Genomic DNA, 22,500 nt, shown 5'->3' with positions numbered 1-22,500 from the left:
GTGCGTCTCGCTGTCTGTGTGTGTGCGTCTCGCTGTCTGTGGGTGCGTCTCGCTGTCTGTGGGTGCGTCTCGCTGTCTGTGGGTGCGTCTCGCTCTCTCGCTGTCTGTGGGTGTGTCTCGCTCTCTCGCTGTCTGTGGGTGCGTCTCGCTCTCTCGCTGTGTGTGTGTGTGTGCGTCTCGCTCTCTCGTTGTCTGTGTGTGTGCGTCTCGCTGTCTGTGGGTGCGTCTCGCTGTCTGTGGGTGCGTCTCGCTGTCTGTGGGTGCGTCTCGCGCTCTCGCTGTCTCTTTGGGTGCGTCTCGCTGTCTTTGGGTGCGTCTCGCTGTCTGTGGGTGCGTCTCGCTGTCTGTGGGTGCGTCTCGCTTTCTGTCTGTGGGTGCGTCTCGCTGTCTGTGTGTGGGTGCGTCTATTGTCTGTTTGGGCGCGTCTCGCTGTCTGTGTGTGTGTGTGTGTGCGTCTCGCTCTCTCGCTGTGTGTGTGTGCGTCTCGCTCCCTCGCTGTGTGTGCGCGTGTCTCGCTCTCTCGCTGTGTGTGTGCGCGCATCTTGCTCTCTCACTGTCGGTGTGTCTCGCGGTCTGTGTGTGTGTCTCGCTGCCTGTGTGTGTGCGCGTCTGTGGGTGCGTCTCGCTTTCTGTCTGTGGGTGCGTCTCGCTTTCTGTCTGTGGGTGCGTCTCTCTTTCTGTCTGTGGGTGTGTCTCGCTGTCTGTGTGTGGGTGCGTCTATTGTCTGTTTGGGCGCGTCTCGCTGTCTGTGTGTGTGTGTGTGTGTGCGTCTCGCTCTCTCGCTGTGTGTGTGTGCGTCTCGCTCCCTCGCTGTGTGTGCGCACGTCTCGCTCTCGCTGTGTGTGTGTGTGCGCGTCTTGCTCTCTCGCTGTCTGTGTGTCTCGCGGTCTGTGTGTGTGTGTGTGTGTGTCTCGCTGTGTGTGTGTGTGTGCGTCTTGCTCTCTCGCTGTGTGTGTGTGTGTGGGTCTCGCTGTCTGTATGTGTGTGTGTGCGTCTCGCTCCCTTGCTGTGTGTGTGTGCGCGTCTCGCTGTGTGTGTCTGTGTGTGTGTGTGTGTGTGCGCGCGTCTCGCTCTCTCGCTGTGTGTGTGGGTCTCGCTGTGTGTGTGTCTCGCTCCCTCGCTGTGTGTGTGTGTGCGTCTCGCTCTCTCGCTGTGTGTGCGTCTCGCTGTGTGTGTGTGTGCGTCTCGCTCTCTCGCTGTGTGTGCGTCTCGCTGTCTGTGTGCGTGTCTCGCTGTCTGTGTGTGCGCCTCTCGCTGTCTGTGTGTCTCGCTGTCTCTGTGTGTGTGTGTCTTGCTGTGTGCGTCTCGCTGTCTGTGTGTGTGTGTTTGTCTCGCTTGTCTGTGTGTGTCTCGCTCTCTCACTGTGTGTGTGTGTCTAGCTGTGTGTGTGTGTGTGCGTCTCGCTGTCTGTGTGTGCGCGCGTGTCTCGGTCGCTCGCTGTCTGTGTGTGCGTCTCGCTCTCTCGTTGTCTGTGGGTGCGTCTCGCTGTCTGTGGGTGCGTCTCGCTGTCTGTGGGTGCGTCTCGCTGTCTGTGGGTGCGTCTCGCTGTCTGTGGGTGCGTCTCGCTGTCTGTCTGTGGGTGCGTCTCGCTGTCTGTCTGTGGGTGCGTCTCGCTGTCTGTCTGTGGGTGCGTCTCGCTGTCTGTCTGTGGGTGCGTCTCGCTGTCCCTATCCCTCGCTGTGTGTGTGCGTCTCGCTGTGTGTGTGCGCGTCTTGCTCTCTCGCTGTCTGTATGTGTGTGTGTGTGTGTGTGTCTCGCGGTCTGTGTGTGTGTGTCTCGCTGTGTGTGTGTGCGTCTTGCTCTCTCGCTGTCTGTATGTGTGTGTGTGTGTGTGTCTCGCTGTCTGTGTGTGTCTCGCTGTCTGTGTGTGTGTGTCTCGCTGTCTGTGTGTGTGTGTCTCGCTGTGTGTGTGTGTGTGCGTCTCGCTCTCTCGCTGTGTGTGTGGGTCTCGCACTCTCGCTGTCTGTATGTGTGTGTGTGTGTCTCGCTGCCTGTGTGTGTGCGCGTCTCGCTCTCTCGCTGTCTGTGTGTGTGTGTGTGTCTCGCTGTGTGTGTGTCTCGCTCCCTCGCTGTGTGTGTGTGCGTCTCGCTCTCGCTGTGTGTGTGTGTCTCGCTGTCTGTGTGTGTGTCTCGCTGTCTCTGTGTGTGTGTCTTGCTGTGTGTCTCGCTGTCTGTGTGTGTTTGTCTCGCTTGTCTGTGTGTGTCTCGCTCTCTCGCTGTGTGTGTGTGTGTGTGTGTGTCTAGCTGTGTGTGTGTGTTTGTCTCGCTTGTCTGTGTGTGTCTCGCTCTCTCGCTGTGTGTGTGTCTCGCTGTCTGTGTGTGCGCGCGCGTCTCGGTCGCTCGCTGTCTGTGTGTGTGTGTGCGTCTCGCTCTCTCGCTGTGTGCGCGTCTCGCTGTCTGTGTGTGTCTTGCTGTCTGTGTGTGTGTGTGTCTCGCTGTCTGTGTGTGTGTGTGTGTCTCGCTATGTGTGTGTGTGTGCGTCTCGCTCTCTCGCTGTGTGTGTCTGTCTGTGTGTGTGTGTGCGCGTCTCGCTGTCTGTGTGTCTCGCTTGTCTGTGTGTGCTTCTCGCTGTCTGTGTGTGCGCGCGCGTCTCGGTCGCTCGCTGTCTGTGTGCGTCTCGCTGTGTCTCTCGCTGTCTGTGTGTGCGTCTCGCTCTCTCGCTGTGTGTGTGTGCGTCTCGCTGTGTGTCTCTCGCTGTGTGTGTGCGTCTTGCTCTCGCTGTGCGTCTCGCTGTGTGTGTGCGTCTCGCTCTCTCGCTGTGTGTGTGCGTCTCGCTCTCTCGCTGTCTGTGTGTGCGTCTCGCTGTCTGTGTGTGTGCGTCTCTCTGTGTGTGTGTGTCTCGCTCTCTCGCTGTGTGTGTGCGTCTCGCTGTGTGTGTGTGTGTGTCTCTCGCTCTCGCTGTGTGTGTGCGTCTTGCTCTTGCTGTGCGTCTCGCTGTCTGTGTGTGTGCGTCTCGCTGTCTGTGTGTGTGTGTGCGCGTCTCGCTCTCTCGCTGTGTGTGTGTCTCGCTGTCTGTGTCTGTGTGAGCGCGCGCGTCTCGGTCGCTCGCTGTCTGTGTGTGTGTGTGTGTCTCTCGCTGTCTGTGTGTGCGTCTCGCTCTCTCGCTGTGTGTGTGCGCGTCTTGCTCTCTCACTGTGCGTCTCGCTGTGTGTGTGTGTGGGCGTCTTGCTCTCTCGCTGTGCGTCTCGCTGTGTGTGGGCGTCTTGCTCTCTCGCTGTGCGTCTCGCTGTGTGTGTGCGTCTCGCTCTCTTGCTGTCTGTGTGTGTGCGTCTCTCTGTATGTGTGCCTCTCGCTGTGTGTGTGTGTGTGCGTCTCGCTCTCGCTGTCTGTGTGTGTGCTTCTCGCTCTCTCGCTGTCTGTGTGTGCGTCTCTCTGTATGTGTGCCTCTCGCTGTGTGTGTGTGTGTGCGTCTCGCTCTCGCTGTCTGTGTGTGCGCATCTCGCTCTCTCGCTGTCTGTGTGTGTGCGTGCGTCTCGCTCTCTGTGGGTGTGTGTCTCGCTCTGTGTGTGTGTGTCTCGCTCTCTGTGTGTGTGTGTGTCTCGCTGTGTGTGTGTCTCGCTCTCTGTGTGTGTGTGTGTCTCGCTCTCTGTGTGTGTGTGTGTGTGTCTCGCTCTCTGTGTGTGTGTGTGTCTCGCTGTCTGTGTGTGTGTGTCTCGCTGTGTGTGTGTGCGTCTCGCTCCCTTGCTGTGTGTGTGTGAGTCTCGCTGTGTGTGTCTCTGTGTGTGTGTGTGTGTGTGTGTGTGCGTCTCGCTCTCTCGCTGTGTGTGTGGGTCTCGCTCTCTCGCTGTCTGTATGTGTGTGTGTGTGTGTGTCTCGCTGCCTGTGTGTGTGCGCGTCTCGCTCTCTTGCTGTGTGTGTGTGTGTGTGCGTCTCGCTCTCTCGCTCTCTGTGTGGGTCTCGCTCTCTCGCTGTCTGTATGTGTGTGTGTGTGTCTCTCGCTGTCTGTGTGTGTGTCTCGCTCCCTCGCTGTGTGTGTGTGTGTGCGTCTCGCTGTCTGTGTGTGCGTCTCGCTCTCTCGCTGTGTGTGTGTGTGTGCGTCTCGCTCTCTCGCTGTGTGTGTGTGTCTCGCTGTCTGTGTGTGTGCGCGTCTCGCTCTCTCGCTGTCTGTGTGTCTCGCTGTCTGTGTGTGTGTGTGTCTCGCTGTCTGTATGTGTGTGTGTGCGCGTCTCGCTGTGTGTGTGTGTGTGTGCGTCTCGCTGTGTGTGTGTGCGTCTCGCTGTGTGTGTGTGCGTCTCGCTGTCTGTGTGTGTCTTGCTGTCTGTGTGTGTGTGTGTCTCGCTGTGTGTGTCTCTCTCGCTGTCTGTGTGTGTGTGTGTCTCGCTATGTGTGTGTGCGTCTCGCTCTCTCGCTGTGTGTGTCTGTCTCGCTGTGGGTGTGTGTGTGCGCGTCTCGCTGTCTGTGTGTGTGTGTGTCTTGCTTGTCTGTGTGTGTGTGTCTCGCTATCTGTGTCTGTGTGTGTGTCTCGCTCTCTCGCTGTGTGTGTGCGCGCGCGTCTCGGTCGCTCTCTGTCTGTGTGCGTCTCGCTGTGTGTGTCTCTCGCTGTCTGTGTGTGCGTCTCGCTCTCTCGCTGTGTGTGTGCGTCTTGCTCTCGCTGTGCGTCTCGCTGTGTGTGTGCGTCTCGCTCTCTCGCTGTCTGTGTGTGTGCGTCTCGCTGTGTGTGTGTGTCTCGCTCTCTCGCTGTCTGTGTGCGCGTCTCGCTCTCTCGCTGTGTGTGTGTGCGTCTCGCTCTCTCGCTGTGTGTGTGTGTCTCGCTGTCTGTGTGTGTGTGCGCAAGCGTCTCGGTCGCTCGCTGTCTGTGTGTGTCTCTCGCTGTCTGTGTGTGCGTCTCGCTGTGTGTGTGCGTCTTGCTCTCTCGCTGTGCGTCTCGCTGTGTGTGTGCGTCTTGCTCTCTCGCTGTGCGTCTCGCTGCGTGTGTGCGTCTTGCTCTCTCGCTGGGCGTCTCGCTGTGTGTGCGTCTCGCTCTCTCGCTGTCTGTGTGTGCGTCTCTCTGTATGTGTGTCTCTCGCTGTCTGTGTGTGTGCTTCTCGCTCTCTCGCTGTCTGTGTGTGCGCATCTCGCTCTCTCGCTGTCTGTGTGCGCGTCTCGCTCGCTGTGTGTGTGTGTGTCTCGCTGTGTGTGCGTGTGTGTCTCGCTCTGTGTGTGTGTCTCGCTCTGTGTGTGTGTGTGTCTCGCTCTGTGTGTGTGTGTCTCGCTCTGTGTGTGTGTCTCGCTCTCTGTGTGTGTGTTTGTGTGTGTGCGTGCGTCTCGCTCTGTGTGTGTGTGTGTGTCTCGCTCTCTCGCTGTGTGTGTGTGCGTCTCGCTCTCCCGCTCGCTGTGTGCGCGCATAGCTTTCTCGCTGTGTGCGCGCGTCTCGCTCTCTCGCTGTGTGTGTGCGTATCGCTCTCTTGCTGTCTGTGTGCGTCTCGCTCTCTCGCTGTCTGTGTGTGTGTGCGTCTCGATCTCTGTGTGTGTGTGTGCGCGCCTCGCTCTCTGTGGGTGTGTCTCGCTGTGTGTGTGTGTGCATGCGTCTCGCTCTGTGTGTGTGCGCGTATAGCTTTCTCGCTGTGTGTGTGCGCGTCTCGCTCTCTCGCTTTGTGTGTGTGTGTGTGCGTATCACTCTCTCGCTGTGTGTGTGTGTGTATGCGTCTCGCTCTCCCGCTCGCTGTGTGCGCGTATAGCTTTCTCGCTGTGTGCGCGCGTCTTGCTCTCTCGCTGTGTGTGTGCGTATTGCTCTCTCGCTGTGTGTGCGTGTGCGTATCGCTCTCTCGCTGTGTGTGTGTATCGCTCTCGCTGTGTGTGTGCGCGCGTCTCGCTTTCTCGCTGTCTGTGTGCGCGTGTCGCTGTCTGTGTGTGTGTGTGTGCGCGTCTCGCTCTCTCGCTGTCTGTGTGTGTGTGCGTCTCGCTCTCTCGATGTCTGTGTGTGTGTGAGTCTCGCTGTGTGTGTCTCTGTGTGTGTGTGTGTGGGTCTCGCTCTCTCGCTGTCTGTATGTGTGTGTGTGTGTCTCGCTGCCTGTGTGTGTGCGCGTCTCGCTCTCTTGCTGTGTGTGTGCGTCTCGCTCTCTCGCTGTCTGTGTGGGTCTCGCTCTCTCGCTGTCTGTATGTGTGTGTGTGTGTCTCTCGCTGTCTGTGTGTGTGTCTCGCTTCCTCGCTGTGTGTGTGTGTGCGTCTCGCTCTCTCGCTGTCTGTGTGTGCGTCTCGCTCTCTCGCTGTGTGTGTGTGTGTGCGTCTCGCTCTCTCGCTGTGTGTGTGTGTCTCGCTGTCTGTGTGTGTGCGCGTCTCGCTCTCTCGCTGTCTGTGTGTGTGTCTCGCTGTCTGTGTGTGTGCGCGTCTCGCTGTGTGTGTGTGCGTCTCGCTGTGTGTGTGTGCGTCTCGCTGTCTGTGTGTGTCTTGCTGTCTGTGTGTGTGTGTGTGTCTCGCTGTGTGTGTGTCTCTCGCTGTCTGTGTGTGTGTGTGTCTCGCTATGTGTGTGTGCGTCTCGCTCTCTCGCTGTGTGTGTCTGTCTCGCTGTGGGTGTGTGTGTGCGCGTCTCGCTGTGTGTGTGTGTCTTGCTTGTCTGTGTGTGTGTGTCTCGCTATCTGTGTCTGTGTGTGTGTCTCGCTCTCTCGCTGTGTGTGTGCGCGCGCGTCTCGGTCGCTCTCTGTCTGTGTGCGTCTCGCTGTGTGTGTCTCTCGCTGTCTGTGTGTGCGTCTCGCTCTCTCGCTGTGTGTGTGCGTCTTGCTCTCGCTGTGCGTCTCGCTGTGTGTGTGCGTCTCGCTCTCTCGCTGTCTGTGTGTGTGCGTCTCGCTGTGTGTGTGTGTCTCGCTCTCTCGCTGTCTGTGTGCGCGTCTCGCTCTCTCGCTGTGTGTGTGTGCGTCTCGCTCTCTCGCTGTCTGTGTGTGTGTGTCTCGCTGTGTGTGTGTGTCTCGCTGTCTGTGTGTGTGTGCGCAAGCGTCTCGGTCGCTCGCTGTGTGTGTGCGTCTTGCTCTCTCGCTGTGCGTCTCGCTGTGTGTGTGCGTCTCGCTCTCTCGCTGTCTGTGTGTGCGTCTCTCTGTATGTGTGCCTCTCGCTGTGTGTGTGTGTGTGTGTGTGCTTCTCGCTCTCTCGCTGTCTGTGTGTGCGCATCTCGCTCTCTCGCTGTCTGTGTGCGCGTCTCGCTCGCTGTGTGTGTGTGTGTCTCGCTGTGTGTGTGTGTGTCTCGCTCTGTGTGTGTGTCTCGCTCTGTGTGTGTGTGTGTGTCTCGCTCTGTGTGTGTGTCTCGCTCTCTGTGTGTGTGTTTGTGTGTGTGCGTGCGTCTCGCTCTGTGTGTGTGTGTGTGTCTCGCTCTCTCGCTGTGTGTGTGTGCGTCTCGCTCTCCCGCTCGCTGTGTGCGCGCATAGCTTTCTCGCTGTGTGCGCGCGTCTCGCTCTCTCGCTGTGTGTGTGCGTATCGCTCTCTTGCTGTCTGTGTGCGTCTTGCTCTCTCGCTGTCTGTGTGTGTGTGCGTCTCGATCTCTGTGTGTGTGTGTGTGTGTGTGCGCGCCTCGCTCTCTGTGGGTGTGTCTCGCTGTGTGTGTGCGCGTATAGCTTTCTCGCTGTGTGTGTGCGCGTCTCGCTCTCTCGCTGTGTGTGTGTGTGTGTGTGTGCGTATCACTCTCTCGCTGTGTGTGTGTGTGTATGCGTCTCGCTCTCCCGCTCGCTGTGTGCGCGTATAGCTTTCTCGCTGTGTGCGCGCTTCTTGCTCTCTCGCTGTGTGTGTGCGTATTGCTCTCTCGCTGTGTGTGCGTGTGCGTATCGCTCTCTCGCTGTGTGTGTGTATCGCTCTCGCTGTGTGTGTGCGCGCGTCTCGCTTTCTCGCTGTCTGTGTGCGCGTGTCGCTGTCTGTGTGTGTGTGTGTGCGCGTCTCGCTCTCTCGCTGTCTGTGTGTGTGTGCGTCTCGCTCTCTCGCTGTCTGTGTGTGTGTGTCTCGCTGTCTGTGTGTGTGTGCGCGCGCGTCTCGGTCGCTCGCTGTCTGTGTGTGTCTCTCGCTGTCTGTGTGTGTGTCTCGCTGTGTGTGTGCGTCTTGCTCTCTCGCTGCGCGTCTCGCTGTGTGTGTGCGTCTTGCTCTCTCGCTGTGCGTCTCGCTGTGTGTGTGCGTCTTGCTCTCTCGCTGTGCGTCTCGCTGTGTGTGCGTCTCGCTCTCTCGCTGTCTGTGTGTGCGTCTCTCTGTATGTGTGCCTCTCGCTGTGTGTGTGTGTGTGCATCTCGCTCTCGCTGTCTGTGTGTGCACATCTCACTCTCTCGCTGTCTGTGTGCGCGTCTCGCTCTCTGTGGGTGTGTGTCTCGCTGTGTGTGTGTCTCGCTCTGTGTGTGTGTGTTTGTGTGTGTGCGTGCGTCTCGCTCTGTGTGTGTGTGTGCATCTTGCTCGCTCGCTGTGTGTGCGTATAGCTTTCTCGCTGTGTGTGTGTGCGTATAGCTTTCTCGCTGTGTGTGTGTGCGTCTCGCTCTCTCGCTGTGTGTGTGTGCGTCTCGCTCTCCCGCTCGCTGTGTGCGCGCATAGCTTTCTCGCTGTGTGCGCGCGTCTCGCTCTCTCGCTGTGTGTGTGCGTATCGCTCTCTTGCTGTCTGTGTGCGTCTCGCTCTCTCGCTGTCTGTGTGTGTGTGCGTCTCGATCTGTGTGTGTGTGTGTGTGCGCGCCTCGCTCTCTGTGGGTGTGTCTCGCTGTGTGTGTGCGTGCGTCTCGCTCTGTGTGTGTGCGCGTATAGCTTTCTCGCTGTGTGTGTGCGCGTCTCGCTCTCTCGCTGTGTGTGTGTGCGTATCACTCTCTCGCTGTCTGTGTGTGTGTATGCGTATCACTCTCCCGCTGTCTGTGTGCGCGTATAGCTTTCTCGCTGTGTGCGCGCGTCTTGCTCTCTCGCTGTGTGTGTGCGTATCGCTCTCTCGCTGTGTGTGCGTGTGCGTATCGCTCTCTCGCTGTGTGTGTGTGTATCGCTCTCGCTGTGTGCGTGTGCGTATCGCTCTCTCGCTGTGTGTGTGTGTATCGCTCTCGCTGTGTGCGTGCGCGTCTCGCTCTCTCGCTGTGTGCGCGCGCGTCTCGCTCTCTCGCTGTGTGCGCGCGCGTCTCGCTCTCTCGCTGTGTGCGCGCGCGTCTCGCTCTCTCGCTGTGTGCGCGCGCGTCTCGCTCTCGCTGTGTGCGCGCGCGTCTCGCTCTCTCGCTGTGTGCGCGCGCGTCTCGCTCTCTCGCTGTGTGCGCGCGCGTCTCGCTCTCTCGCTGTGTGTGCGCGCGTCTCGCTCTCTCGCTGTGTGTGCGTATCGCTCTCTCGCTGTGTGCGTGCGTATCGCTCTCTCGCTGTGTGCGTGCGTATCGCTCTCTCGCTGTGTGTGCGTGCGTATCGCTCTCCCGCTGTGTGTGCGTGCGTATCGCTCTCTCGCTGTGTGTGCGTGCGTATCGCTCTCTCGCTGTGTGTGCGTGCGTATCGCTCTCTCGCTGTGTGTGCGTGCGTATCGCTCTCTCGCTCTGTGTGTGCGTTTCGCTCTCTCGCTCTGTGTGTGCGCCTCTCGCTCTGTGTGTGCGCGCCTCTCGCTCTGTGTGTGCGCGCCTCTCGCTCTGTGTGTGCGCCTCTCGCTCTCTCGCTCTGTGTGCGCCTCTCGCTCTGTGTGCGCCTCTCGCTCTCTCGCTCTGTGTGCGCCTCTCGCGCTTTCGCTCTGTGTGTGGGTGTCTCGCTCTCTTGCTCTGTGTGTGCGCCTCTCGCTCTGTGTGTGCGCCTCCCGCTCTGTGTGTGCGCCTCCCGCTCTCTCGCTCTGTGTGTGCGCCTCTCGCTCTCTCGCTGTGTGTGCGCCTCTCGCTCTCGCTCTGTGTGCGCCTCTCGCTCTCGCACTGTGTGCGCCTCTCGCGCTCTCGCTCTGTGTGCGCCTCTCGCTCTCTGTGTGCGCCTCTCGCGCTCTCGCTCTCTGTGTGCGCCTCTCGCTCTGTGTGCGCCTCTCGCTCTGTGTGCGCCTCTCGCTCTGTGTGCGCCTCTCGCTCTGTGTGCGCCTCTCGCTCTGTGTGTGCGCCTCTCGCTCTCTCTCTGTGTGTGTGTGCCTCTCGCTCTGTGTGTGCGTCTCTCGCTCTGTGTGTGCGCCTCTCGCGCTCTCGCTCTGTGTGTGCTCCTCTCGCTCTGTGTGAGCGCCTCTCTCGCTCTGTGTGTGCGCCTCTCGCGCTCTCGCTCTGTGTGTGCGCCTCTCGATCTCTCGCTCTGTGTGTGCTCCTCTCGCTCTGTGTGTGCTCCTCTCGCTCTGTGTGTGCTCCTCTCGCTCTGTGTGTGCGCCTCTTGCTCTGTGTGCGCGCGTCTCGCTTTGTGTCTCTCTCTACACACACACACACACACACACACACACACACACTCTTCTCTTTTTCCATGTGTAAATAAAACAGAAGCTTTTGCCAGTTTATCACAATAATAGTAATTGTGTTTCCTTAACAGAAGTGACATTGTGGGGGCATGTGGCCTCCCTGTTTAACCCCTCCCCCGCCACTGTCCTCCAGGCCTGTTGCTGTGAAGAGAGGAGCACTGCCGTGTGTGTGTGTGTGTGTGTGTGTGTGTGTGTTCCTGTGCCCGGCCCTGTGTGTGTTTCTGTGCCCAGCTGTGTGTGTGTGTTTTCCTGTGCCCGGCCCTGTGTGTGTGTGTTTTCCTGTGCCCTGTGTGTGTGTGTGTGTGTTCCTGTGCCCAGCCCTGTGTGTGTGTTTTCCTGTGCCCGGCCCTGTGTGTGTGTGTTCCTGTGCCCGGCCCTGTGTGTGTGTGTTCCTGTGCCCGGCCCTGTGTGTGTGTGTTTTCCTGTGCCCGGCCCTGTGTGTGTGTTTTCCTGTGCCCGGCCCTGTGTGTGTGTGTGTGTTCCTGTGCCCGGCCCTGTGTGTGTGTTTTCCTGTGCCCGGCCCTGTGTGTGTGTGTGTGTGTGTGTGTTCCTGTGCCCGGCCTGTGTGTGTGTGTTTTCCTGTGCCCGGCCCTGTGTGTGTGTGTGTTCCTGTGCCCGGCCCTGTGTGTGTGTGTTCCTGTGCCCGGCCCTGTGTGTGTGTGTTCCTGTGCCCGGCCCTGTGTGTGTGTGTTCCTGTGCCCGGCCCTGTGTGTGTGTTTTCCTGTGCCCGGCCCTGTGTGTGTGTTTTCCTGTGCCCGGCCCTGTGTGTGTGTGTGTTCCTGTGCCCGGCCCTGTGTGTGTGTGTTCCTGTGCCCGGCCCTGTGTGTGTGTTTTCCTGTGCCCGGCCCTGTGTGTGTGTGTGTTCCTGTGCCCGGCCCTGTGTGTGTGTTTTCCTGTGCCCGGCCCTGTGTGTGTGTGTGTGTTCCTGTGCCCGGCCCTGTGTGTGTTCCTGTGCCCGGCCCTGTGTGTGTGTGTGTTCCTGTGCCCGGCCCTGTGTGTGTGTGTTCCTGTGCCCGGCCCTGTGTGTGTTCCTGTGCCCGGCCCTGTGTGTGTATGTGTGTGTTCCTGTGCCCGGCCCTGTGTGTGTTCCTGTGCCCGGCCCTGTGTGTGTTCCTGTGCCCGGCCCTGTGTGTGTGTTTTCCTGTGCCCGGCCCTGTGTGTGTGTGTTTTCCTGTGCCCGGCTGTGTGTGTGTTTTCCTGTGCCCGGCCCTGTGTGTGTGTTTTCCTGTGCCCGGCCCTGTGTGTGTGTTTTCCTGTGCCCGGCCCTGTGTGTGTGTTTTCCTGTGCCCGGCCCTGTGTGTGTGTTTTCCTGTGCCCGGCCCTGTGTGTGTGTTTTCCTGTGCCCGGCCCTGTGTGTGTGTTTTCCTGTGCCCGGCCCTGTGTGTGTGTTTTCCTGTGCCCGGCTGTGTGTGTGTTTTCCTGTGCCCGGCCCTGTGTGTGTGTTTTCCTGTGCCCGGCCCTGTGTGTGTGTTTTCCTTTGCCCGGCTGTGTGTGTGTGTGTGTGTGTGTGCGTGTGCGTGTGTGTGTTCCTGTGCCCGGCCCTGTGTGTGTGTGTTCCTGTGCCCGGCCCTGTGTGTGTGTGTGTGTGTTCCTGTGCCCGGCCCTGTGTGTGTGTGTGTGTGTGTTCCTGTGCCCGGCCCTGTGTGTGTGTGTGTTCCTGTGCCCGGCCCTGTGTGTGTGTTTTCCTGTGCCCGGCCCTGTGTGTGTGCGTGTGTGTGTTCCTGTGCCCGGCCCTGTGTGTGTGTGTTCCTGTGCCCGGCCCTGTCTGTGTGTGTTCCTGTGCCCGGCCCTGTCTGTGTGTGTTCCTGTGCCCGGCCCTGTGTGTGTGTGTTCCTGTGCCCGGCCCTGTGTGTGTGTGTGTGTGTGTGTTCCTGTGCCCGGCCCTGTGTGTGTGTGTGTTTCTGTGCCCGGCCCTGTATGTGTTTCTGTGCCCGGCCCTGTGTGTGTGTGTGTTCCTGTGCCCGGCTGTGTGTGTGTGTGTGTTCCAGTGCCCGGCCCTGTGTGTGTGTGTGTGTGTGTGTGTGTGTGTGTTCCTGTACCCGGCCCTGTGTGTGTATGTGTATGTTCCTGTGCCCGGCCCTGGCCTGTGTGTGTATGTTCCTGTACCCGGCCCTGTGTGTGTATGTGTATGTTCCTGTGCCCGGCCCTGGCCTGTGTGTGTATGTTCCTGTGCCCGGCCCTGTGTGTGTGTGTTCCTGTACCCGGCCCTGTGTGTGTTTCTGTGCCCATTCCCTCCTCCTTTCATTCATTCCCCGGTTGCTGTGGCCGGATAACGCGAGGCAGGCTTCAGGCCGGCCTTGGATACGGCTAGGCCTCAATGTGACGTAAGGGGGAGGAGTCAGCGCGCTCTCAACCTAGCCCTGCTGCCTGGGGTCGCGCCTGATGGACAACCGGCGGAGCCAATGAGGGCGCGACCGCAGCCTGTTGGAGGCGAGGCAGGGGGCGCGGCTGAGTGCGGGTTAGGTTGCGCTGTGTGTCTCTATGGGGAGGTGTTTATCACCCTGTGCAGAGCCCAGCAGCATGTGTGTAATATGTATGTATGTGTGTGTGTAATATGTATGTATGTATGTGTGTGTGTAATATGTATGTATGTGTGTGTGTGTGTAATATGTGTGTGTAATATGTATGTATGTGTGTGTAATATGTGTGTGTGTGTGTGTGTGTGTGTGTGTGTAATATGTATGTGTGTGTAGTGTGTAATATGTATGTATGTGTGTGTAATATGTATGTGTGTGTGTGTGTATGTGTGTGTGTGTGTGTGTGTGTGTAATGTGTAATATGTGTGTATGTGTGTGTAATGTGTAATATGTGTGTATGTGTGTGTAATGTGTAATATGTGTGTAATGGGTGTGTGTATGTGTGTGTAATATGTATGTATGTGTGTATGTGTGTGTAATATCTGTCTGTGTGTGTGTAATAGGTATGTATGTACTGTGTGTCTGTGTAATATGTATGTATGTGTAACCAGGGAGAGCAGGTAAGGCAGGGACACACACACTACTGTGGTTACATCATAGGTACACACACACACACACACACACACACACACACACACACACACACACACACACACACACACACTATTATGTGATTAGAATGCACACACAGGGTAATGTAATCAATTATAAGTATATGTCTGTCTGTAACATTAAATGTTATATGAACACATGTGTATTTAAAGAGGTTACAGGTGAATATTATTACATTCAAATTAATAGCATTGGATGTTTTGTTTGCAAATATACACCATAGCGCGTGTGTGCACGTGTGTGCGCGTGCGCGCGCATATTACACACGCACAACCAGTTAGTTGAAGGTCCTACTGTATATGTCTATAAGAGAGGGCTGTATATACCCAGAGAGGGCTACAGTAGACAGATGTGAGGTGCAATACAATTTGTGTAATAGCAATACCAGGGCACATGTCATATCCACCCCAGTATAAATGTACATATGCCGCGGGGGAGGGGGGGCAATAAGGCATGTGATGTTTTTAAGCACTTGGCACAGGCTCCTGCACACAGGTGTATGTGGGGGGTTTGGTACTGACACCATATCCTTGAAGAGTCCCAAATAAGAGACATTGTGACATTAACCTGCTGCTCATGATTCTGTTTCCATGCAGGGAAGGCCAGGACAGGCGTGCACACTGCCCCACCGCAAAGCGGGAGAGTGGCCTGGTCCTAAGACCTCCCCATGGGCGGCTTTGTGCTGCAGTCCCACTGGCAGTGACATGGTTCCTGGGACAGGGGGAAGATACACTGTCTGTGTCTCCCGCTTTCTCTGTCACAAATTGTTGAAAGGGCAAGTTGTGATCTTTGTGTAAAACGCACCCCCCTTTTCTGCTGCATAGACAATGACCGCATCACCTCCTACTGAGGTCACGTCTTTCCATTTAGCGCTGGTATTTAATGGGGTGTTTCTGGTTGGAAGTGAGGTGCAGCGACAAGGCGTGTGTATTGGAAGAGTAGGTGATGCTGCAGGCTGAGGTGTATATGGGAGCAGAGTAAGCGAGCATTGAGGTGTAGTGACAGCTCTGTGAGGATGCAGCACCGGAGTAGCAGAGAATGCTGTTTGGCAGAATAGAGGTGCAGTGAGGGCTCAGTCGTAGCAGAGCAGGATTGAGATGCAGTAGCAGGAATGCCTGTGGGACGGCTAGACACTGGTGCAATGGCATCTGTGTGTGTGGAATTTATATTGTCATGTCCAAGGGTTGAGGTTTTGTGGGGGGTTTCAGTGCTGGAATAGCAGAGGATGCTCACAGTAGTAATGTAATGGGATGTTTTGCTGGCGGGATTGAGACACAGACTTGATTTGTTTTTTCCTCTCTCCACAGGTGCCACACGTGCCCCCTCTCACCTTCCCGTGACTCTGGCAGGGACTGAGCTCCTTCCTAACTCGCCTGGTGCCTCGGGGAGGGGTTCTTGCCCTTCCCCACTCCCCCCATTCCCGAGACAGGCCAGACATGGCGGACCCCATCATGGACCTGTTCAACGATCCCAACCTGTTTGGCCTAGGTCCTCTGACGGGGGATTCCTTCGACCGGGACGGTCCGGACACCATGGATGATGCTCTAGGCCTGGGCAGCGTCCTGGAGCAGCTGGTGGCGGACAAGGGAGGGCAGCCTAGCCCAGCGACTGGCATCGGTGCGATCGAGCAGCAGGCAGAGCCACCGGCCCCGCAGGAAATTCCTGTGGCTACGGCACAGCCAACGCTGCCCACCCAGCCGGCCACAAACCAGGAACCATTGAACCAAGGCAACCCTTTCATGGGGGCCTCCAACTCTGTGGCAGGCCCCCCCAAAATCATGATTCTGAAGGCCCCCGCGGGGATGACGGTGGGGGGCTGCCCTGTCACACAGATCCAGACTCTGACTCCCGGCCAGAAGCAGACTTTCACGGCCAATGGAGGAAAAGTGACCTTTGCCAAGGTGCTGACGGGGACCCCACTGCGGCCGGGGATGTCCATTGTATCTGGGAACACTGTGCTGGCCAAAATGCCGGGCCCAGCAGCTGGACAGCCTGGCGCGATGAGACCTGTCCGGCAGTTGCTGCTCCAACCGCTGCGCAGCCAGCCAGCCCCCGGTGTTTCTGAGGGAAACATTGCGATCAAACCCGGAGTCACTCTGACCTCCGCACCCATACAGGTAGTGACCTCACTGCGGGATCTTCCTTTGCCACCATCGATGTATAAGGGGATGCTTTTCTTGCTCTCCTCGTGATACATATTGTATCTCCCTCCCTATCTTATCCTAACTGGGTATCTTCTCTCCCCCTACATCCTCCCCCCCTCTCATCTTCTCTCTCCCCCCCTCTCATCTTCTCTCTCCCCCCCTCTCATCTTCTCTCCCCCCCTCTCATCTTCTCTCTCCCCCCCTCTCATCTTCTCTCTCCCCCCTCTCATCTTCTCTCTCCCCCCCTCTCATCTTCTCTCCCCCCTCTCATCTTCTCTCCCCCCCCTCTCATCTTCTCTCCCCCCCTCTCATCTTCTCTCTCCCCCCCCTCTCATCTTCTCTCTCCCCCCCTCTCATCTTCTCTCTCCCCCCTCTCATCTTCTCTCTCCCCCCCTCTCATCTTCTCTCTCCCCCCCTCTCATCTTTTCTCTACCCCCCCCTCATCTTCTCTCCCCCCCTCTCATCTTCTCTCTCCCCCTCTCATCTTCTCTCTCCCCCCTCTCATCTTCTCTCTCCCCCCTCTCATCTTCTCTCTCCCCCCCTCTCATCTTCTCTCTCCCCCCTCTCATCTTCTCTCCCCCCTCTCATCTTCTCTCTCCCCCCCTCTCATCTTCTCTCTCCCCCCCTCTCATCTTCTCTCCCCCCCCTCTCATCTTCTCTCTCCCCCCCCTCATCTTCTCTCTCCCCCCTCTCATCTTCTCTCTCCCCCCTCTCATCTTCTCTCTCCCCCCCTCTCATCTTCTCTCTCCCCCCCTCTCATCTTCTCTCTCCCCCCCTCTCATCTTCTCTCTCTCCCCCCTCATCTTCTCTCCCTCCCTCTCTCATCTTCTCGCTCACATTTGCGCTCTCTCGCTCGCGCTCTGTCTCGCTCACGTTTGCGCTCTCTTGCTCACGGTCTCGCTCACGCGCTCTCTGTCTCGCTCACGTTTGCTCGCGCTCTCTCGCTCACGTTTGCTCGCGCTCTCTCTGTCTCGCTCGCGCTCTCTCGCTCACGTTTGCTCGCGCTCTCTGTCTAGCTCACGTTTGTGCGCTCGTGCTCTCTCTGTCTCGCTCACGTTTTCTCGCGCTCTCTGTCTCGCTCACGTTTGCTCGCGCTCTCTCGCTCACGTTTGCTCGCGCTCTCTCTGTCTCGCTCGCGCTCTCTCGCTCACGTTTGCTCGCGCTCTCTGTCTAGCTCACGTTTGTGCGCTCGCGCTCTCTCTGTCTCGCTCACGTTTGTTCGCGCTCTCGCTCGCGCTCTGTCTCGCTCACGTTTGCTCGCACTCTGTCTCGCTCACGTTTGTGCGCTCGCGCTCTCTGTCTCGCTCATGTTTGCTCGCGCTCTCTCTGTCTTCCTGTGTCTCACGCTTGCGCTCTCGCTCTCTCTGCCTCTGCCTCTCTGTGTCTCACGCTCTCTCGCTGACTCTCCTCTCTCCCTGTCAGGGTGACTCTAAGCGGATCACCCTGGTTCTGCAGCAGCCCCACCAGGCCGGAGCTCAGGCCGGGCAGCGGCACTTGGTGCTTGGTGGTCTCCCGGGGAAGATCATTCTTCAAGGGAACCAGCTGGCGGCCCTGACCCAGGCCAAGACCCCCCAGGGGCAGCCGGCCAAGATGGTGACCATCCAACTGCAGGTCCAACAGGGGTCCGGGGGGCAGAAGTTTCAGATCCTGCAGCAGGCGCCAGGAAGTTTAACCCTCACCTCTGGGGGGCAACAAACACACATATTGGGGCAGCAGGGGGTGCAGAGACTGTCTGTCCCTCTCAAGGTTGTCCTGCAGCCGCAGGTGAGTGACACTCATGGTGACATCTCTATGGCTGGGCACACCTGGCGTATGTCAGCTGCGGGCACGGGTACCGTGGCTTAGGTAGCTGGGCACATGTACAGTACATATAGGGGAAGGGAGAAAGCACACTCGTGGTCGACATTTCGGTTCTTACCTCGGACCGTTCTCACGACCGAGGTAAGCACCGAAACGGCATCTTACTGCTATTAAAACACCATTTTCACAAGACCACTAGAGTGCTCTCCCCATTCTTACTATATGTACTGCCCGGGTCTATCCGTGCCCTGTCAGCACACGCGTGCTCCTTACATCTCCTTCGTGCTCTCCCCATTCTAACTATATGTACAGCCCGGGTCTATCCGTGCCCTGTCAGCACACGCGTGCTCCTTACATCTCCTTCGTGCTCTCCCCATTCTAACTATATGTACAGCCCGGGTCTATCCGTGCCCTGCCAGCACACGCGTGCTCCTTACATCTCCTTCGTGCTCTCCCCATTCTAACTATATGTACAGCCCGGGTCTATCCGTGCCCTGTCAGCACACGCGTGCTCCTTACATCTCCTTCGTGCTCTCCCCATTCTAACTATATGTACAGCCCGGGTCTATCCGTGCCCTGCCAGCACACGCGTGCTCCTTACATCTCCTTCGTGCTCTCCCCATTCTTACTATATGTACAGCCCGGGTCTATCCGTGCCCTGCCAGCACACGCGTGCTCCTTACATCTCCTTCGTGCTCTCCCCATTCTTACTATATGTACAGCCCGGGTCTATCCGTGCCCTGCCAGCACACGCGTGCTCCTTACATCTCCTTCATGCTCTCCCCATTCTTACTATATGTACAGCCCGGGTCTATCCGTGCCCTGCCAGCACACGCGTGCTCCTTACATCTCCTTCGTGCTCTCCCCATTCTAACTATATGTACAGCCCGGGTCTATCCGTGCCCTGTCAGCACACGCGTGCTCCTTACATCTCCTTCGTGCTCTCCCCATTCTAACTATATGTACAGCCCGGGTCTATCCGTGCCCTGCCAGCACACGCGTGCTCCTTACATCTCCTTCGTGCTCTCCCCATTCTTACTATATGTACAGCCCGGGTCTATCCGTGCCCTGCCAGCACACGCGTGCTCCTTACATCTCCTTCGTGCTCTCCCCATTCTTACTATATGTACAGCCCGGGTCTATCCGTGCCCTGCCAGCACACGCGTGCTCCTTACATCTCCTTCATGCTCTCCCCATTCTTACTATATGTACAGCCCGGGTCTATCCGTGCCCTGCCAGCACACGCGTGCTCCTTACATCTCCTTCGTACATATTGTACACCGATACAGCCCCTGGGCTCAGGAGACGGGTAAATGGCTCTAGATTCAGGCTGTTTAGGTCTCCAGCTGGGCACGTGATCTAGAGCAGGGGTGCACAATCTGGGGCGTGCGGCGGTGACCGAGGCCACGCGCTCTTCCCCACGGCATTCTCTTACCTGCTCTTTGGCGACGCATCGCCATGACAACGCGGCGATAAAAGGCAACGTGACGTCGCCAAATAGTAGGTAAGATATAGAGCCTGGGCACGGAGCCGGGCAGTATGATTGCTACTTCTAAGATTGGCACCAATCATAGGGAACAGTTTCTAGGACGTAGACCTCCAAAATGTACCTGGTTAAACAGAGCACAGCAGGGGAGTTGTGGGATGCGTAGAATGAACTATTTCAGAGCGAGCACCTCAGAGGGAGGACACAGTGTAACTCCCCCTCTTGTCTCAGGCGGGCTCTTCTCAGAGCTCCACTCAAGGGCTGTCAGTGGTGAAAATCCTGAACGCCAGCGAGGTGGCAAGTCTGACCGCGGGCCAGTCCCTGGGGAAGGCTGGAGCCTCCGGAGGTACGTTACACAGGACAATCCGACAGTCTTCCTCCCTGTAAAGCATTAGACGACAGGCTGAACCGGCTGCCTTTAAAACAGCCTGAAATGCACATTTAACAGCTCGTCAATAGATGGGGCATACACCCTCCCATCAGTCCCTTCTGTCACTGTCGCCCTTCTCTATATCACTTCTCTCGGTGTCACTGTGCAGTAGAAGGACAGATGATGTGTGCCGTAAGTCCCTTCCTACTGTGTCTCCTATTTTAAAGAAACCCGGGGGACCAACGAATGCCACATTCTGGTGGGAAGTATTGACTGCGAGTCATGTCCTTTTGTCCTCACCTTACATTGGAAAGAACATGCCATAGGTCCCTTCTTTCTGTGTCCCTTACATATTATTGTCCTCGTTGGGTCGTAAATCATTTTGAGGAGAAACAGACTTAATGGGTCCCAGCTCCCTTATGACTTGTTGGGGATTATGTTGGTCACCGTTTCTCCTGAGTGTCCGTATTCCTCCTGGCAGGGGGTGAATCCCGTAAGATGGACAACCAGAAGAAGCAGGAGAAGGCCAACCGCATCGTGGCTGAGGCCATTGCCAGGGCTCGGGCCCGGGGGGAGCAGAACATCCCTCGCGTCCTGAATGAGGACGAGCTGCCCAGCGTCAACCCTGAGGAGGATGACGGGACTCGGAGAAAGAGAAAAAAGAAGAGGGGCGAGGCCGGGGACAGGCCCAAGGAGGAGAAGCCCAAGAAGGGCAAGGGGAGTGGAAGCTCCAGGTCCAGGAGCAAAGCCAAGCCGAGGTGAGGAGAGATATGGAGAAGACCCCTTCTATCTCAGCGAGAGGATGTTTCTAGTTCAGCTTAAAAGGCAGGGAAAGGACTTTATTGCTTTAATTAACTCCAAACCTCTTGTCTTTGCCCAGTACCATCACCCCCATCGTGGGGAAGAAGAGGAAACGGAACCCGTCTTCGGATAACTCAGAAGCCGAAGGGGTTCCAGGTCAGGCCTCCCCCGCAGAGGATGAGGACAGCGTCCAGGTACTGTCTTGTAAGGTGGAGCAGAGAGCAGGGCACACGTGTGTGTGTGTGTGTGTGTGTGTGTGTGTATCTGAGAGAGACTAGCGTTATAAAAGTGAGGCCGGAGAGAGCACGGTTATCTGAGGCCGGAAGAAGTGACAAAAATGCAGTAACCGCAAGCAGTGAGATGTTCGTCTCCGATGGAGAGAGAATTCCAGAACAAAATACCAGGCAAACTCAAAAACAAATGGTCACAGCGGACAAAATACAATTTAGTGCCAAAATCACACCGGTTTAATTTTGCCTGTGGGACATCAAAGCAGAGCCATACGTGCAATATTTTGTCTTCTATTTCCAGAAGATCCCACCACTCCCATTATAAGAGAGCACATGAAGTCACATAACAGTTCAGGCCTGATGGTCCCTCAGATAGATGCAGTGAGAGGTACACGTGTGTTGAGCAGACAGGAAGGAGAGACACCTAGGCTGACATAGACATATATGTATATCTTTATTTATATAGCGCCAAAAGTGTGCTCAGCGCTTCACAAAGAATACAGTACAGAGAATTATAATAATACAATAAACGCAGCAAAATCAGACAATAGGAAAGGAAATCCCTGCCCCGAAGAGCTTACAATCTAAGTGGTATGTTGGGAGAGTTACAGAAACAGCAGGAGAGGGAATAAGTGCTGTAGATGGCAGTGCTTGGTCACAATGGGTGGTAGGAGTGACTGAGTGTGGGACAGTAGCCATGAGTGCAGGCTGTTGCGATGCTTAATTTGTGGGGCAAGTTTTAAGGTTGGTCAGTATTAAATCAGAAGGTTAACACCATTAGCAGGGGAAGAGGTGGCAGGGAGGCGTGGGTGAGAGCAGATGTGTGTGTGTGTGTGTGTGTATATGGCTGGGTGCAGGATTAGGGGAGATAGCAGCAGGAAAGGGGAGTAGAGAGAATGTGAATAGAGGATTTGTGGAGGTGCTTTATATTGAGGGGTAAAGAAGTTGTTGGGAGAGAGGTAATAATAGTGGTGCAGTGTATGGGCACATGCATAGGTGGACGGGAGGATAGATGAAGAAATATGGATAGGAGGGGAGTGGGGAAGTTGGAGAGAACAGAAACGTTTACAAAGGAGTGAGGAAACAGTAAACAGAAAAAGCAGTAGAGAGGGCATAGTGAGATGCAGGAGGAGAGACGTCCCAAGGACAGGCGGATAGGAAGAGTACAAATAATCCCAGCATTTAGAAAGTCAAGTTCTCACAGTAGCAAAGTTGTTGTTGTGCAGAATCCAGATTTTCTTGTCTTCACCTCCACTTCTAACTCCAGTATTAACTCCACAGACACTTTATATGTGACACTTTATATGTGACACTTAAGATGTTACTAAGATGTTAGCACAGCCAAGATTGACTCGCTTAAATTCTCTAAACGCATTCACTTGACTAATAATTAAGGGAGGGGTCTGCCTATTCTAGTTAGATGTACTAAGCAGTTGTTAGATTTAAGTTCTGTTGCAATGGGGGTTAAGTTGATAGAAGAATTCTAGTTGGACGTACCGGTGTGAAGAAATGAATCATAATGTTAGTCCAGGTATTCACCCATGTTTAAAGATATTAAAAGGTATAGAATACATCCACAGATGATGATGATAACTCCAGTATTAACTACACAGACACTTTATATGTGACACTTGAAGATGTTACACACAGCCATACATTGTACTGTGAGTGTGTTGTGGGGAAAGCACGGCTTGTGTTGGTGACGTTAAACATTGTGTGGCTGTTGGCCTTGATTCTCCATCTTGTCTCACAGAAGAGACGCTCGAATCGTCAGGTGAAGCGTAAGAAGTACACGGAGGACCTGGACATTAAGATAACGGACGATGAAGATGATGAGGAGGTGGATGTGACGGGGCTGGTGAAGGCCGAGCCCATCCTGCTGCCTGAACCCATGCTGGTCCCTGAGAACGACGCAGTGCCATCCTTGCAGTTCTTTGTGGTGAGAGGAGCGTGCGTGTGAGCAGAGTACTCCGTGCTGGGAGAGAGGAGCGTGCGTGTGAGCAGAGTACTCCGTGCTGGGGGAGAGGAGCGTGCGTGTGAGCAGAGTACTCCGTGCTGGGGGAGAGGAGCGTGCGTGTGAGCAGAGTACTCCGTGCTGGGGGAGAGGAGCGTGCGTGTGAGCAGAGTACTCCGTGCTGGGGGAGAGGAGCGTGCGTGTGAGCAGAGTACTCCGTGCTGGGGGAGAGGAGCGTGCGTGTGAGCAGAGTACTCCGTGCTGGGGGAGAGGAGCGTGCGTGTGAGCAGAGTACTCCGTGCTGGGGGAGAGGAGCGTGCGTGTGAGCAGAGTACTCCGTGCTGGGGGAGAGGAGCGTGCGTGTGAGCAGAGTACTCCGTGCT

At 56.6% G+C, this 22,500-nt stretch overlaps 1 protein-coding gene across 3 annotated transcripts in view; it reads left to right on the top strand.

The window, feature by feature from the left end:
- LOC142465172 (chromodomain-helicase-DNA-binding protein 8-like) overlaps positions 1–22,138 on the top strand; it is a 25,193-nt gene extending 3,055 nt beyond the window's left edge. Inside the window, exons 1-7 of one of the 3 annotated variants that reach the window (XM_075569135.1) lie at positions 12,761–12,825; positions 14,640–15,449; positions 16,899–17,240; positions 18,994–19,108; positions 19,614–19,890; positions 20,013–20,127; positions 21,917–22,138. In XM_075569135.1, coding sequence (XP_075425250.1) covers positions 14,769–15,449; positions 16,899–17,240; positions 18,994–19,108; positions 19,614–19,890; positions 20,013–20,127; positions 21,917–22,123 — 1,737 coding nt within the window. In that variant the 5' untranslated portion in view covers positions 12,761–12,825; positions 14,640–14,768 and the 3' untranslated portion in view covers positions 22,124–22,138. Of the gene's footprint in view, positions 1–12,760; positions 12,837–14,639; positions 15,450–16,898; positions 17,241–18,993; positions 19,109–19,613; positions 19,891–20,012; positions 20,128–21,916 lie in introns of those variants that run through there. The other 2 variants (XM_075569134.1, XM_075569133.1) reach the window with 2 other exon arrangements.
- Positions 22,139–22,500: the final 362 nt, after the last annotated feature.

Source organism: Ascaphus truei, chromosome 13, assembly GCF_040206685.1.
Source record: "Ascaphus truei isolate aAscTru1 chromosome 13, aAscTru1.hap1, whole genome shotgun sequence".
In the NCBI taxonomy this organism is placed as follows: domain Eukaryota; kingdom Metazoa; phylum Chordata; class Amphibia; order Anura; family Ascaphidae; genus Ascaphus; species Ascaphus truei.
The sequence above is the reverse complement of the archived record's forward strand: the minus strand, read 5'-3'. Positions and strand labels throughout refer to the sequence as shown.